The sequence below is a fragment of the Neltuma alba genome, unplaced genomic scaffold (genome assembly GCF_004799145.2).
Source record: "Neltuma alba isolate B1F8T4 unplaced genomic scaffold, ASM479914v2 tig00000162_pilon, whole genome shotgun sequence".
Lineage (NCBI taxonomy): Eukaryota > Viridiplantae > Streptophyta > Magnoliopsida > Fabales > Fabaceae > Neltuma > Neltuma alba.
Window position 1 is genome coordinate 435,695 of NW_021631939.1, and position 17,724 is coordinate 453,418.

At 39.0% G+C, this 17,724-nt stretch overlaps 3 protein-coding genes across 4 annotated transcripts; all 3 read right to left on the minus strand.

Moving 5' to 3' along the window:
• LOC114751429 (ATPase WRNIP1) lies at positions 1-2,699 on the minus strand. 2 transcript variants are annotated; one of them, XM_028940136.1, is made up of 2 exons: positions 844-2,699; positions 1-269 (listed from the first exon to the last, which is right to left on the minus strand). In XM_028940136.1, exon 1 carries the CDS (start codon positions 2,644-2,646, stop codon positions 844-846), a length of 1,803 nt encoding a protein of 600 aa, XP_028795969.1. In that variant the 5' UTR covers positions 2,647-2,699; the 3' UTR covers positions 1-269. The 2 variants fall into 2 exon arrangements, with proteins under 2 accessions (XP_028795969.1, XP_028796024.1); XM_028940191.1 differs by lacking the exon at positions 1-269 and adding an exon at positions 276-597.
• Positions 2,700-3,121: 422 nt separating this feature from the next.
• LOC114752789 (uncharacterized) lies at positions 3,122-3,799 on the minus strand. Its single transcript, XM_028941525.1, has one exon. The coding sequence runs from the start codon at positions 3,797-3,799 to the stop codon at positions 3,122-3,124; it is 678 nt and encodes a 225-aa protein (XP_028797358.1).
• A 6,507-nt stretch (positions 3,800-10,306) lies between these two features.
• Positions 10,307-13,353, minus strand: LOC114752882 (uncharacterized). The gene is made up of 3 exons (XM_028941609.1): positions 12,935-13,353; positions 12,423-12,707; positions 10,307-10,412 (listed from the first exon to the last, which is right to left on the minus strand). The coding sequence occupies exons 1-3, from the start codon at positions 13,351-13,353 to the stop codon at positions 10,307-10,309; spliced, it is 810 nt and encodes a 269-aa protein (XP_028797442.1).
• Between the last annotated feature and the right edge of the window lie 4,371 nt (positions 13,354-17,724).

Below are 17,724 nucleotides of genomic sequence, written 5' to 3' on the forward strand. Positions count from 1 at the left end.
TGTATATAATCCTCCGAAAAATTCACCAATAAAATCCGGTCAATGGACAGATTCTCATGGACCCATTTTCAGACACTAATGTCAATGGGGGAACAAGTTTGAGGACATGAATTCAAACGATAAGAAAAGCTCCTTAATGGCCACCTCCATCTACACGCAGGATCTTCTTAAAAATGGACCCATCGCATCGTTTTGGATGTGGGTTTATCTCACACATCGATTAAGATTTTTGCGTTTAAATCCAGAGAGAAGAATTACCATGCATCAACCTAGGAACGAAGAGCAATATTATATCACAAAAACAAACTAAATATTATGATGCATAGCACTAACACCGTTACATCTGAGCTAGACTAACTTTGCGTATCGTATAAAAAATGTGTCAAGTTTGCTGAAACAAAAGTTTAGTAACCAAACAATAGATATCAGAAACAGTCGAACTATGACAGATTTCTTCCATTTTTCATTCTCATTTCTGGCCACTTCACTTGAAGGGAGGCACAGATGGATCTTACATGAAGGGCATACTTCAGAAAGATGTATGCTATCATCATTGAATGTGTGAAGCTATATCCAGATCCGATTACAATATCATACCTACAAAGTTATAATATTAGATCTAGTAAATTCACTTAATGACGTCATGCAAATGTGAAGTAGAAATGACAATGTGCACATATAATAAACAGACACATTCTTTGTTGCATTTCTTCTTAACAACATCAAGAAATTCAAATATGAACAATTGGGGTGTACATTGAACCCACTAGCCTCCCCTCAAAAAAGAACCCAAAAAACCCAAAAGGAAAGAACGAGAGAACGTTGTGGATATAGTAAATTAACCTATGAAAGCTGCCAACATTGCTTTGAACTTTTTTGACCGTCAGATGTATTCTTGTCAGGCCAATCAAGGAACATGTACCCATTTAGTGAGGGTGGCAAATAGTTCTGGGCCAAAGTGGGATTATCGGGAGTGTATATGTATCCCTTCGCGTAGCCAAGTTCCTCCATTAGTTTACTTGGGGCATTTCTTAGATGAAGAGGCACTCCCTCATTCTGTCCAATTGATTCCTTGACAACCTTCTGAGCAGCTTCTATTGCTCGATATACAGCAATAGATTTAGGAGCTAGGGCCAAATAAGCAACACATTGTGCAAGAATCACATTACATTCAGGCATACCCAAGAAGTGGCAGGCTTGGTAACATGAAACAGCCTGATTGAGAGCAGATGGATCAGCCAATCCAATGTCCTCACTTGCAAACCTTATCAACCTCCGTGCAATATAAAGAGGCTCTTCGCCTCCTTCCAACATTCTTGCCAACCAATAAATTGCAGCATTGGCATCACTTCCCCTCATTGATTTGTGCAGTGCGCTAATTAGATTATAATGCTCTTCCCCAGCTTTATCATAAGCAAGGTGCTTGCACTGAAGCGCCTCTTTTGCATCATCCAGAGTAACGATATTATAAGATGGACCAACTCTATTTTTTTGGCTCATTAGACCATCCATGTCTTCTGTTTCTTTGACATCCTTAGACTTCTTATCATCTTGTGACCGAGCGGCCGCTGTAACAGCAGCAATCTCCAACGCATTCAATGCCACCCGCGCATCACCATCACAATTGTTGGCTATAAAACTAATTACATCTTCAACTACATCAACTTGAAAACCAATGCTCTGCACCAATCCTTTGTCCAGATTATTCACAGCCCCCTTTAGAATCATCACAACATGGTGGGGTTTCAAGGGGTTTAGAGTAAGTACACGACACCGAGACAGCAAAGGCGTTATCAAATGGAAAGAGGGGTTTTCAGTAGTGGCCCCAACGAAGACAATACTTCCATCTTCAATGACCGGCAAAAAAGAGTCCTGTTGAGACTTGTTAAACCTGTGAACCTCATCCACAAATAGAACAGTTCTTTGCTTACACTTAACTCTCAATTTCCTAGCCTCATCAACGGCATCCCTCACATCTTTAACACCACTAGTCACAGCAGATAACGAAACAAAGCGATAAGAGGGGCATTGCTGTTTCTGAGAAGAAGTTGCTGAATTCACGATTGCTTTAGCAATAGAAGTCTTACCTGTACCAGGAGGACCCCAGAAGATAATCGAAGGGAGGCGGCCGCATTCAATTGCGGAGCGAAGGAGCGAATTAGAAGCAACCAAATGGTCCTGACCGATAACATCATCAATGGTTCTGGGACGCATTCGCTCATATAAGGGCTCGTGGGATTTGGCATTAGAAACATTATTAGCACTCTTATGACCACGAAAATGATTCAGAAAGACGGGAGAAGCGGGTTTGGTGTTAGATGGAGAAAGTTTGAGACGTTTGGATGACGGATTAACGTTTGGTGCTGATTCTTCTAAATCTAAATCTGCATCTTCTTGTTCTTCTTGTTGACAAGCTTGTGATGAGGCTGTGACTGCAGAAGAGAGTTTGGATTGAAAATTAAAAAAGCGATCGAGTTTTGGCTGAACTGGAGGAGGGTTTGAGTTAGAGACATGGTTAGAAGAAGTGGCTTTGTGGTTGAAGATCCATTCGGTGGCCTCAATGGTGGATTTGCCGCCAGTAGCAGCTAAGGCTTGGGCTGCTAACTCATCTGGGAACCCCATGCTCAGAAGCTGTTGCATCTCCATTGCCACTAGGAGCTGGTTGCATTTGCTCTGTTCGTTGCTCTGACTCAATCCATCCGAGTTTTATATCTCTTGCCATTCTGGCAGGGTTTTGATAATCCAATATTTGGGTTTAAGAGGGTGTTTGGCAAGATGAAAAAGTATTTTTGACAATCACTTTTTTGTAAAATAAGACAAATTCCTTTATATATTTACTCTGTATATCGTAAAAATACTTATAAAATCATAGTTGGGATTCCATCCAAACACCCCTTAATTCGTTGATTGGGTTGAAACAATAATTTTTTTTTTTTATAACAAAGTAAACAAAGACAAAACTAGATACTTATAGGATTCCCGTCATTCCGGGTCCACTGCCACTATCCTCCTTAACTACATAGGCCAGTTGACTTGGAAGCTCACTAAAAAAGTACAGATCTAATGTCATAGTACTCGCAAACTTGGCCAGAGCGTCAGTAGCAGTATTCTTCTCCCTGTCTCATACAAGCAAGTTGACTCTCCAGTCTTGTTTGAGCATCATTTGGGCTTCCTGCACTACGCACAGGTCTGGGTGCTCCTCCCCAACACCCTCAATCACGACGTTTACCGCCACAACACAATCTCCTTCAATTTCCAAGTTTCTGAAACCTCGGTCCCAAGCAACCTTTAAGGCCCATAGGATACTCCAAATCTCTGTTGAGAGGATCGATCCAGAGGGCATTCGATACAGGAAGCCGCATAATACCATGCTCTCATGGTTCCTCGCAAGCCCACTGCATCCACGTAGATTCTGTGTCACGTCAAGTGAACCATCTACGTTGAATTTAACCTTCCCTTCATCAGGTGGCTCCCAGCAAGGCATAGCAACTGTGTTTGAGACATGAAGAACTAGCGAACTCCATGCAAGACAAGCGCGAGATTGCACTAGAGTGTCCTGGTGGCTTGGTAAGGACCCTTGAAAGACTCTGTCGTTATGTGCAAGCCAAATGTTGTGGCAGATGATCGGGAACCACTGTCTCCACTCAAAATCCTCCAATCGACCCTTAATGGTTATATTTTTCCTGACCCACTCCTTCACGTCTTGGGTAAGGAAAAAATGTTTCCTCCACCGTTTTGGGACGCATAGGTCCCACACTTTCTTTGCATGTATACAATCCCGGATGGCGTGTAGCGTCATTGATTGATGTGCCGAACTGTTGCCTTCCGGATTGTCAAGAAAGAGAGTTGCACTAGATAAAATGCAGTATAGGATGCAACCAGTCGTTCTTCTCAAGGAGCTTGTTATTGGAAATCCTAGTCTAACTTGGTTTTCAAAAACATTGTAAAAAGAGGGGGTTTTAGTTGTTTTAAAAGTGTGCAACAAATGTAAAGTGTAGAAAGTTAACTATTTTTTTTTTGGTATTTTAAATGAATGAAGAAATGTTTTGGATTAAAAGGGAATTATGGTTAAACAGTCTCTTGATGATGAAAACTCAGCTATCACTGCTCTTTCGAATGATTAGGAGTATGGAAAACCTCTAAGTCTGTAGAAAACCCCAAGTACTCACTTGGGTCCAATGTCTTAATTAATGAAAACTCACTTTAATTAAAGGTAATTAACACCTCTTAAGACACTAGTGAAAACCACTTAGAGTGTAGATGAATGAATGATGCAAATGTCCTCTGAATGTCAATTAACAAACACAGAATACCAAGCATACAGATTAATCACAATAATCACTAAAAATCAAATTGAACACAAGAATTCAAACTGAAATATTATATAGATTAATCGACATTAATATCATTCAACCCAAATACAATAGAATAGTCTAAACACCAGATTTACAATTATAAACCAAGTTTGATACAAGTGCAGAAAGTTCCTAAATCTAGAAATATTCAACACAGCATTAAACAAAGGTTTAGACTATAAAAAGAAAATTCCCCGATTAGATCATTGAGCTCAAGCTTCGTTCTCCATCACTAAGAGGCTAAGGGGTTTAGCCTCTCATGCCTTCAACCCAATCGCAATCGCTCCAGGAATGAACAGCCATGGTTGAAGCTAAAAATGAAGTTGGAAAAATGGATAAGAAGGGTGTTAGAATGGTTTGATCGGTCCAAAATCTCAGAAAATGATGAAGAGATGAAGAAAAATGGAAGTTTTGGGTATAGGATCAATGGAGACTTGAGAGGAAATGATGGTGGCTCAACCTTGTGCAAATCTCTAGAATGGAAGAGTATCTTTTCGTGGTGGTTACCCCCTTTAGGTATAGAAGCTGAGAAACCTATTCCAAAATGCACAGCTTCACTTAACGCACTCAGGTTGTGACCTCAGGAATGTAAGGTCACGACTCAGGGGGGTCAGGTCGGGACCTGATAGGTTCCATGTCGTGACCTAGGAAAACAAAGAGCTCTCGTCTTGACTTGGGTCCAAAATGCGTAATTTCACTCAGAGGCATCCAAGTCTGAACCTAAGTAGTCCATGTCGCGACCTGAGGAAGCAGAACACTCCCAACTCTTGTGTTTTGGTCCTGGTAACATTTTGGCTCCATCCATGCTTCATCATGATTCTTGGGTCCTTCACCATTTGATTTGTAATCAAATGGATATAAATGCACACATAATGAGGTTAAAATTGTTGCAAAACATTAGAAAACACTTGAGAAAGCCATATAAAGATTGGGTTCTATCACTCCCCCACACTTGAACCTTTGTACTCCTAGACAAAGACTTGAATCATTCTAAAGAAAGTACAGCTATAATTAGAGAGACTAGCATGTTTAAAAGTGATCTCAAGAGCTAATCGATCAACCTCCTTTTAGGAACACAAGAATGATAACATGAACAATGCCAAGTAATCAGATAGAAGGTGCAATTAACTCAAAATGCATGAACAACAGAGATTTGCTCACAAGGTATAAGTGTTTGAATCGCTCATCTCTCCTCATTGGGGTTCTTTTCTCTCAACTATCCAAGTAGCAAACATTCTACCATAAGCTTGTAATGACCCTAAAATCTCCACTACTATTAAGCATCCATATAAAGAATCAAGAGGGATTTTGAGGTTATAGTGATGGAAAGGCTAAATGGAATAGAAAATGGTGAAATCGAGTGTCAAGAATTAAAGAAATATGAGTTAAATAACATCTATTTTTAGTCAAGGAAGTTTAGATCCCAACCTTCTATCACTAAGGGAATACTTTATTCAACTTCATTTTGATGTGATAGCTTATGTATATATAAGGAGTATTTCTTTACTCTTGTGTTTTTTTTTTCCAAACTGAAATAAAAGTAAAATTCCCAATTAAGACCGATGAAGATTAGGAAACCGTAATTGTTGAGACGGATTCAACTCAATTAACATCGTTGTTCAAAACACTCGAAATGGTAGATAAAATGAAGGAAGTGCGGGCTTAAAAAAAAAAAGTCAAGCAACGGATAAATGTAACATCCTGAGTTTTATCGGGTTTTAATAGCCTCTTTTGGGTTGATTTTGAGGATAGATTAGTGATTTAATCTTAATCTAGGTGTTTGGGTTGGATTTGAGGTTTGTTGGAGGAATAGGTGAACGTACCCCTCTCAGGGTATGTTTGCCGCGGCGAAGTCTTGGGGACGCCGCGGCGAAGTTTTTCTGGGCGAGCGAGAGTTTCCTCTCGGGAAGCTTTCGCCGCGGCGAAGTCAGGTTTTTAGGTGAGTAATCCCTCTCGGGATTAATTCGCCGCGGCGAAGATTGGAGTTCACCGCGGCGAAAGGTCGCGAATCTATATAGTCGCGGGAGGGTTCAACGTGCGAAAATAAGAAAAATCTGAAGGAGGAGAGAGGAGCTCTGCTAGGGTTTCGAACTTTTGGCTTGGAGGAGACATTTCTAAGGATCCATTACCTCAAGTAAGTGATTTTAACCTCTAATCTTCTTTCTTTCTTGGAATTTCTGAGGATTTTTGGTGGAACCCTAGGATTTTCTAAGTTGTGATGGAATTGAGGTTTTTGACCGATTGTTTTGAGTTTAATTGATTGTATTGGGTTAGTTTAAGTATTTAATCGGTGTAGTTTCCTTGGATTTAAAGAATCTTGAATTTTTGGAGCTAGGGTTTATGGAATTGGATGATTTGGGATTGAGGATGACAATGTAGAGGTTGATTTTGGGTTTTGTGAATTGGGTTATGTTAAGGAGGGTTAAATTGGATGTTTAATCGGTTTAGAATTGTTGTTGGAACCTTAATTGCTCAAATGGGATGTTTGGGTGTAGAATTCCATAGTGGGTCCTTGAGGTTGTGAATCTTAATTGATGTTTGGAAAGGAATTAAGGTGTTAATGGATTGGTATGACTTTGGAGTGTTGCCTTGATAGATATACCCTTTGTGTTGGGTAGAGTTTTGATGGGAGATAGGAATTTTGTGTCCCTAAGTGTTGTGTTGACCACATTATTAGTTTGAAAGCTAATATATGATGGTTGTGTGTTTGTGTGTTGTGTAGACCGGTTGTGAGTCTTGGTGGTGCACGGGGCCACATCGTTGGTTTGTTGTTCCTTGCTCAGGCGAGAGGTAACCACTTTCCAATCCTTAGTACTTGCTTCTGTGGTACTGTGAGTAGATTTGTGTTTTGTGCTTTAAGTAGTAATTATGTTCGAACTGTATGTTGTGTATAAAAACGGAAAACCGTCTTGTGGGGTTTTTAATCGATGATGAATGAAATCTTGAAATTGTGAAGGATATGCCACTGAATGAGGTTAATTGTGAAATGATTATTACCCTTTGATTATGATTTGAGCATGATGCATTAATTGGGAATTGGTGAGAGTTTTGTCTGTTACTACCACGTGGTAAGGCCTCCATTAATGCATGATGGTTGGCTTAGTACGTCCCCCATAGTGAGGGATAGGCCTTTTGGCTCCCTACGTCCCCCAGAGTGAGGGATAGGCCTTTTATGGCTCCTTACGTCCCCCATAGTGAGGGATAGGCCGGCTTCGGCTCCTAAAAATCCCCCAAAGTGAGGGATTTGGTTGATGGGATTGCATCATTGCACTTACATGAATTGTTGTGGCTATCATTTTATATTATTTGTGAACTGCCCCACTTGACACCTCACGAGCACCTATTTAGTAGTACCTAGTATTGGAAAGGTTGGTTACTTGGACTTTGTCTCACCCCGTGGTTTACAATGTTTTCAAGTGAAGGTTCCGGGCGTGGGCCATCGGGAAGAGACGCAGAGGCTTGAGCTCAGTTAGCTTTAGGCCTCTAGCATTTGTATATGTATGACTAGTATATATTGCCACATTTAGGACTGCGTTTTGATATATTTGATTACCCGGCCTTGTTGTAAACTGGAGAGAATGTATCTCCTTATTTTGGTTGGCCGGAGGCCATTGCTAGTGTTTGATAAACTCTGGATTATATGGTTGAAAACTATTTAGATGGGCTGATTTTGATGTACGTGTTACCCAGGCCGGAGGCACGGAGGCCCAGTGGATATGAATGGATTATTTTAGTTGCATGCGACGTCTTACGGGTTGACCCGAGCTTGAAAGTCAATTTCTAAAAATATGAAATTTTCCTTCTACTATGGTAGCTCGTTTTAACAGCTCTCCTTTTCTACCATAGTAGAGGTTTTATGATGGGTTAAAATGTCTTGAGGTAAAGGGTTTTTACAATAAATGGTTGTGGGTTGTGTTTGGGTAGAAAGGTGTAGAAAACAATGCTTCCTTCATATTCAAAATCATAAATGCACACGTAATTTTGATCAAGAGCTAAAACAAGTTCTAGAGAATGCAAACCACATGAATAATCACTCAATTTAGGAATCAAGGCTCAAGAATATCCTTCCAACAAGGGTTTCACATCTTAATTGCTCATACAAGAAGTTCAATCAATATGCACTAATCACAAGGCATTAAGACACCTATCACAAAAGCAACCCATGAGATGAGGATTAAAAAGATCAAGATAATCACTTAAGAACATACTTGAATCCCAAAAGTGACTATAAAGTCTTCAGAAAAAAATCATTTTCAAAATCCAATATGCTTAAAAGTCCAGGGATGGCACGGTTTTTAAGAAAAACTATTTGATGCAATGAGGGTATATGAAAAAGGCAAAGGTTTGCTTAAAAAAATACAAAGGTAGCTTAAAAAGGTTCCTCCTGCACAACAATGCCAAAAAGCAGAGAGAAGGCAATGGTAGGTAGCAAAAGGGTCCAGGTCGCAACCTTAATACAATGAGGCCGCGACCTACATACACAAAGGTACCAAGTTAGGAAAGGGGAATGAGGTCGCGACACAAAATCACAAAGGGCCCTCCCTAGCCAAAGTCACTCTTCAAGTCGCGACCTGAAGTCACAGAAACTACCAACGCAAAAAATTTGAAACTATGGCCACAGTTAACAAGTAAAAACCCTTTTAGCAAGCATCAGATGATCCAATTCACAGCAATTCACCATCTACAATCAATTCAAAGCCAAATAATGATGATGAAAGATTGGATTTTCGAAAAAAATTTTGCCAAAAATTCTGAAACAACCACAGAAATGATGCAACAAAGTGAAATGAATTCCTCCCCCACACTTAGACTTGAAGTGTCCTCACTGTCAACAAAAAAGGGAAAAAGAATTACAGCAGCCACAAAAGAACAAAGTAAACTAACCATTCATTGCAGAAAAGTTAACATACAAAGGAAATATAGCTTTTGAGTACCGGGATTACAGGACAGAGCAACAAACAAAAAAAAAAAGAAAAGAAAAACACAGAGACAAAGCAAAAGCAAAAAGCTTCCAGCAGTAAAGGTTTCAATCATCCTCCATTCTTCTTTCTTCTTCAGCCTCGACATTTTCTCCTGCTTGGACATTAGCTTCTCCCATTTCAGCATCAGTAGGAGTAGTAGCAGTAACACCAGAAGATTTCCACCCACTTTCCTTTATGGTCTACCCAGCTTCTCCTGTCCTGATGGTTTGGAAGACCTCCACCTAGAGAACTTCAGTAAGTCTGATCTTCCATCATTGTTACTCGCAGACAAGGACATTGGGCAACTTGTAGAACTTCTCAACAACCTCTCGAGTTAAGAAACATTCACTGCCTCTAAAAGTGATCCCCCTATGTCCGTTTATAGCAGAGCAAGTGTAGAATTCTCTCACTTATTCCTCTTCTTCATAGGTTCCTCAAGGCCCTTTTGTTTGGTAAGCTCATAAAAATGGTACTACTGCGTTTGTGGAAAATATCGCTCTTGAACTATCTCCTGTTGGCAAACAATTCCACAGCTTTCTTCCTAGGAAGTCTAGTCTCCTCACGAGGGCAAAGCTTCTTCTTTGAGCCTAAAGACTCAGGGTTTTTGGTGTGAGGCATCTGGGTGCAAAGCAAACAACCAATAAGCAACCAAAGTAAACACGCAAAACAAACAAACCTAGGAAAAGAAACTAAAAACTACACTAAGCCTAGAAACCAAGCACTCCCCCACATTAGGCCTACATTTACCCATTGCCGGACTCACTTAAGCAAAACAGTTGAAGATTTTGAATTGGGACAATTGCATTTTAAAACCATTAGGGAAATCATGAGAAAACCCAAGTATTCATAATTTTCAATTGCCCCAAAATTCATTTCTTGCTAACCCTTGATGTGTAAAGTCAAGATCTAACAAAAAATTGTAGTTTTGAAATAGCAGAGGTAAATCAGGGGTTTAAAACCTCCTCTGTGAACAGACAGGGAATTTCAAATTCAGAAAGGTTCGAGGTCCGACCTAAACCCAGAAAGTTCAGAAGATGCAGCACGAACTAGTTTGCTCAAAACCAAATCTTTTTCAGAAAATGCAGTCCCAAGCAATCTGAAAATCAGTTAAACAATATTCTCAACGTCTAGCAATACTCCACTTAACCAAAATCAAAGCCCTAACAAAAACAACACTATCTACCTATAAAAAGGCAGAAAACTAAACCAGAAAGAATAGAAAAATTGAAAATAAAAAGGGAAGATTAAATGGACCTTGAGAGAGTGGAAGGATAGAAGGACTAAATGCAAGATGGAGATAGGATTGTTCACGAACTGCAGGAGGTGGATTTCACAGTGGAGGCACTCAGAAGTTGCAGAAACGGAAGAATAGAGCAATTGAACGGTTAGGGAAGGAGCAAACCATTAAAAAGGGCTGAATGGTTGCGACTTTGGAGGGAATTTGAAAGGTTGCGACTGTTGAAGAATCCAAGATGGTGAGTCACGACTTCAGGAAAGCAGTAGCCGTGGGGGAAGAGTTGAACGTGGAGAGGCGAAACATGGGAAATGAACTAAAAGGAGGGATTAAGTGGTTTTATAAAAGAAGGCCTAGGGTTTTTAAGTTTGGAATGAATTGAACTTGAATTCAGGGTAGGTTTAAGGGCAAAATGGTAACTAGGGTGGAAATAAGTAGGGGTAAAGAGGTGAACTCGAAGAAAAATGCTGACTGTTCATATTAGGTCACGACTTAACCAGAGTAAGGGGCTTTTAGGGTTTCAGAAAAGGCTCCAAGTCATGACCCAAAATAACCGAAGTCACAAACTAAACTCATAGAGAGCCTTTACCTATTGTCTTCCCCAAGTCGTGACCATATATAGTTAAGTCGCGACTTGAACACATAGAGAGCTCCCAACTCAGACTAACCTCCCACGTCGTGACCTGAAAACGGTGAGGTCGCGACCTGAGTGCACAGAGAGGCTCTGACACTCTAGATCCTAAAAAACTTCAACCCTAAGTTCCTAAACTAAAATCACTTACCAAAATGCCTACCATAACAGCCCAACTCAGCAATCTATCATCAAATTCTTAACAATTCAAAACAAAACTCCAAAAACAAGTGATGGAAGATTGGGAAAAACTTTCAAAAGTTTGATTTTTTTTTTCAAAACCTTGGCAAATTTTAGCAAGAACTACCCATGACAAGGCACAACCCAACAACCAAAACACAAAACCACTTTTAAGAACTCCCTCCCCCACACACTCAAAGCAATATCCACATTACGGCATACAGTCACACCAAAGCACAAAGCCAAAACACAAAACAACAAAGGTGGAAGTTGTGAAGTTCAGTTCAACACTGAAGCACAACACGTCACCCTTCTAGAGAGAGGAAAAGAGCTAAGCGCAAAGGTAGGTAAACTCAAGAATGTGAAAAAGTGTGTGGTGGTGGCAGAATAGAAGCACAATTACAATCATATGAAACATAAAGCCAAGGGAGATTATTGAAAACAAACATAGAACAAACTGAATTTAAAACTACTTCTACTAAGGACATCCCTTCCACAGTCTCCAAAATTCACAGCAAGATAATTTATGCACAAGTAAATTCAAGTGAATAGTAGAAGTAAAGGAAAGGGACGACCTGGCCTCAAGAAGGCGGTGCGGGCTCTTCGTAGAGCTTGAGATGACCGTTGCACTGAAATATTTTGCCCGTTTGAGTTTTATCATCCCGAAGTTATGCACTTTCATCACAATGTAGGGTCCATCCCAGCTCGTCTTGAACTTGCCCTTCTTAAATTTGAATCGAGCTTGATACCTCAACACCTTGTCACCCTCCTTAAACTTCTTTCTTAAGATGTTGGCATCATGGACAAGCTTGGTTTTCTGCTTGTAGATGTCTGAGTTGTTGTAGGCGTCTAACCACATTTCTTCAAGTTCTTGAATTTGAAGGAGTCAATTTAGGCCAGCTTCCTCCAAATCGGTGTTGCAGTGCTTAACCGCCCAATATGATCGATGCTTTAGCTTTACCAGAATGTGGTAGGACTTACCACAGATGATCCGATACGGTGACATACCAATTGGGGTTTTGTGGGCAGTGCGGTAGGCCCACAGTGTATCATCTAGTTACAGGCTCCAGTCTCTGTTGGAGGGCTTGACAATCTGTTCCAAGATGCGCTTGATCTCTCGATTTGATACTTCAGCCAGACCATTTGTTTGAGGATGAGAAGGGGTGGACACTTTGTGTGAAACCCCATATTTTGCCAACAAGTTATTGAGTAACTTGTTGCAGAAGTGGGTTCCCTGATCACTAATTAGCACTTTGGGTACCCCAAATCTACTGAAGATGGTGAACTTCAGAAATTTAGAAACCATAGGTGCATCATCTTTTCGTGTGGGTATGGCTTCTACCCACCTAGAGAGATAATCTATAGCTAAGAGAATGTAGGTGTAACCGTGGGAAGGTGGAGGGGCCCATAAAATCTATCCTCAAGCATTGAAGATCTCACAAAACAAAATAGGTTGCTATGGCATTTCGTTCCTTCTACTAAGCCCCCAAAATTGTTGGCATTTATCACATGCCTTACAAAAAGTGAATGCATCTCTAAATAAGGTGGGCCAGTAAAATCTTGCATCTCAAACCTTCCTAGCTGTTTTTCTAGTACTGAAGTGCCTCCACACAAGGTATCATGGCAAGCCTCCAGAATGGCTCGACCTTTTACTTCTGGAATGCACCGTCTAATCACTTGGTCAGAATATAACCTCCATAGGTGCGGTGGATCCCAAATATAATAGGAAGCTTTGCTCTTAAGCTTTTGAGCCTGAAAGGTAGTCAAGTGAGAGGGGATTAGACCAGTAGCAATATAGTTAACTAAGTGAGCAAACCCTGGTTGAGAAGCAGACAATGCAAATAGAGATTGGTCAGGGAATGAATCACAGATAATATCATAATCGAGTACTCCCTTGGTTTCTAAAGGTAGCCTACTTAGGTAGTCTGCCACATGGTTGACACTTCCAACTCTGTCTTTCACTTCCACATCAAATTCTTGAAGCAATAACATCTACCTCAAGAGCCTCGGCTTCGATTGAGGTTTGTGGAAGAGGTATTTCGCTGCTGTATGATCTGTAAACACAACCACTTTGGAATTTATTAGATATGGTCTAAACTTATCAAGTGCAAAAACAATTGCAAACAATTCCTTCTTAGTAGTGGTATAGTTTTTTTGAGCTGCATCTAGAGTTTTAGTAGCATAAGCAATCACCTTCGAAACAGAATTCTTCCTTTGACCCAACATTGCCCCCACACTCAAGTTCGAAGCATCACAAGAAATTTCGAAAGGCAAATCCCAGTTGGGAGAGGTCAAAATAGGAGGAGTAACTAACCTATTCTTCAATTCATCAAAAGCAAGCTCACATGCATGGTCAAATTGAAAATCAACATCTTTTTACCTTAGCTTTATCTACCTCAATTCCTTTTTCAAAAATTAAATGTCCTAGCACGATACCTTGGTTAACCATCAAATGACATTTTTCACAATTCAAAACCAGCCTTTTCTCAAAGCATAGTACCAAGATTTGGTCAAGGCTTTTTAAGCAATCTTCAAAAGAATTGCTATACCCAGTAAAATCATCCATAAACACATCTATGCATTTTTCAATAAATTCAGCAAAAATGGATAGCATGTAGCGTTAGAATGTGCCAGGTGTAACATCTAGACTTTTAGGCCTAGAAGTTCCAGAAATAGCCTAAATTAAATAGGTTACCAGACCCCTGTGAGCAGAAGTCCCAAAGATGAAAAAGGAAGGTAAAGCAGTTTCAGGAACTAAACTGCAAAGTAAAAGTTTTCAGGGGCTCGAGTATAATTAAGGTTAGAGGCTCCAGTAAAGTCTCGAAGGCCCAAAAAGAGAAAAGAGACTAGATACAGGCCAAAGGTTAAGCTAGAAGCCTCAAAGAGAAGATTATATGAAGCTAAGTCCAAGAAGGGACTAAAGTGTAAATTCAGAAAGTTATGACCAACAGGGGTAAAAATGGAAGAGTACGCAGAGAATTCCAAGAAAATCCTAGAAAATGGGAAATAATATTCTAAGGCTCTTCTATGAAGAGAAAAGATGAAAACGCCCCTGAGGCAGCTTCAACGGAATTTATGAGGTTATTACCGGTAAAAAGTATACCATGTGAGGTAATTATTTGAAATAGCAAGAGACCTCAAAAGTGTATACAAAAATGAGGTTAAAGGGTTGAAAGGTTGTACTAATTTATAAAATTAGTCCCGCAACCAAAAGGCCAGTAGAGTGGCTTTAAGAAATTAAAGAGCCGGTTTTGCCGATAAAAGGGTATTTTAGTAAATGAATTTTATGCAAGGCTTAAAGGAAGTGTTATGGGCTAAGAAAATTCATAGATACTCTCTAAAATTAAAGAGAATTTATGGATCTGACAGAAAATAATTACAGAGGCCAGAGCACTGTAATTAGAGAAAAGAAGTTAAACCCAGAGTAAAAGTGCACCGATAAAGTATTAATCAGAGTCTTGCACTTTACTTGGGCCACAAGTCGCCACTTGTCAAGCCTTTAATGGATGGTAATTAAAGCTTTCCAAGTGTCAAGCTACCAATGGAGAGGATCTTGACTTTGGAATTTAATTACATTATGATTTAAGTTAATTAAGAGAGAGGATTAAGATTAAGTAGGCTAATGACACTTGGCATAACATTAATGATGGTTGGTGGGATATTTTGTACACATTAATGAGCTCATCTCTCCCCTAAATCAGATGGGAATTTCATGCAAGGCATGAAGAGAGGGAAAAAGAGAGAGTTTTGAGGGGAAACCAAGAGAAAGGCATCAACTTTGGTCATACAATCAAGGTTCAAGGTGAGTTCTTGGCTCTAGATATGTTCTTGCCTTGGTTTCTTTCTCTTTTATGGTTGAAAATATGTCTTCTCTCCCTTTTGATGGCTGGTCGAAATGGTTGATGAGTGGGGAAGGGAGTTTGGTTGTTAGATCTTGCTAGAACACCTCAAAGTATGGTAGATCCAAGTGGATCTATGTGAAAATTGGAAGAATTATGTGCTGATTTGATGGCTTTTTCGAATTAGTTACTGTTCATATATGGTTCTGAAATTTGGCATGCTTAAAGTACACTCTATGAGCTTTAAATCCATGGGTATAACACTTTATTTGGATATGTGTACGATTTATGGTGATTTTTCAAAGTTAGGGTTTGAAATCTGGAAACAGTGTTGAACTTTTGGGAGATTGTCGAGTTCCGTACAATTCTGGTACTTTTCTGAGTAGAATTGGTTCCTGAAACTATTTTTCCTTTAAATTTAACTTAATTATCTTTTAGTGAGACTTAGAAGCACTCAATTTGGAGTTTTCTAGATTTAATTATGAATTTTCAAAGTTGAGCAAAAATTCTGGAGATTCTGCGTGAACAGTACCCGCGAACCAAAATTTCCAGATTTGATATTCTTGAATCTAAAGCCATCTAAAGTGGTCCTAATTGATAGGAAATAGATCATAAGGATGTAAAATGATAAGATTTATATTAGAAAAGTTAGAAAGAAAACCCTAAGACTAAGAGAAAGGGGTTGAGGTTCAAGAAAGCTAGTCTTGAACTTTATGTAATCTAATGGTCCTAATGGATTGTGTCATCATTATGGTTATGTTTAGGACCTTTGAAACATCCAAGAGGATGTTTAGTGATGTTGACCGAATGCCCACATGGTTGGAAAGTCAAGGGAGTCAAAGGAAAAGTAAGAGGAAAGCTTGAGGTGCAAGGTAGTGAACTTACCCTTTATGTGCTTGACATGGTATGCTTTTGTTGTTTGAATGATGTTGTGACATGATGATTGTTGCTGGAAATGCTATTTTTAATATGTTCCCATGGCCATGCATTTTTATACCAAGCATAAAGCATGATGGCATGTCACTAGTTAACTTAAATTTATGAAAAACTACATACCATACACTAGCATCCATCTTGTGCATGTATGTGGTAATGTTTGCTACTGAGATTCCCCCGAATCTCACCCCCTCCCTAACCAACCATTTAGGTCAAATAAATGATGGGCACTAAGGGCATGAGAAGCAAGGAGAAGAAGTGGAGAATTATTAATGCTAATGATTGATGTTATTATTCAATGTATAATTCTCCTATGTTGTAAGTTATGTTATGAATGCCATCAATTCAATGTATGTGCTTAGGATGTTTATGGCATGAATGAAAGTATATGAGTATGAATGAGAAAGATTAAGGCCATGTTAGGTATGCCAAAGAAATAAAAAGAATTAAAATAAAGAGATATTAAGGGATAAAACGTAGGTCCTGAAGCAGTTAATTTCAAGCTTCAGTTTGACCTATCATATGAATGAGTTAAGCTACGGAATTTGGTACAATTATAATGCATATCCCAAGCTTTAAAATGAGTGGTAAATCACATCATTTGGGTGTGTATACAATGAGATATGAATTTTTGAAGTTAAGGCGTAGAATCTGGAAAGTCCAGATTTTGCCAAATGAATAGTAATTTTAATCCAATAAACTGTACGTTTTCAGTGAGGATGAGTTCAGTTGAATATTTTTCCCTTAAAGAGCATTGAAAGAGCTTTCCGTAGAATTTTGGAACACCTCCATACGATATTTCTAGAACTAGTTATGATTTTTCAAAGTTGGACCTATAATCTGAAAACTGGACAGTGAACAGTAATTTTCTGAAAATTAATGTCCAAATTGAAATTTTTAAGCTTAAGACCATCCAAAGTGGTCTGGAATGGTTCTAAATGAATGCTAAGGTATTATATAAGTAAGGTGTAACACCAGGAGCATTGTAAAGACCAAAAGACATTCTTTTGTAAGTATAGGTTCCAAAGGGACAAGTGAAGGTGGTCTTGTCTTGGTCTCTAGGGTCTATAGGAATTTGGACATATCCAGAGTATCCATCTTGGAAACAATAATGACTCTTCCCTGCTAACTGTTCAAGCATTTGATCAATAAAAGGTAAGGGAAAATGGTCTTTCCTAGTGGCATCATTTGTCACATCCAGTAATATGGCATTTAGGGAATAGAAATATTACTAAATAATTAAGGGTAAAAAATGACTAGAAGAAATAGAAGAATTTTGGTGAAAAATAATTATTATAATTTTCCAAGCCAATTATGAAAAGTTTGACTAATTAAGGAAAATTGGTCAATAATAATTATGGAAAAATATTTCCAAGTCTCAAAAAATTAAGGAAAAATAAGGACAATATTCCTTGAAAATTATATGGGATTATAAAATTAGTTTTATGACCAAATTACCCTTGGAGAAATTATAAGGGAATTTAAGGGCGATTTAAGCTAGTTTAAGGTCTTTTGTTTAGAAAATTCCAAATAAATATTTGGAAGGAGAATAAAATCCCAAGAAAATTCCTATGGTATTCCAAGGAAT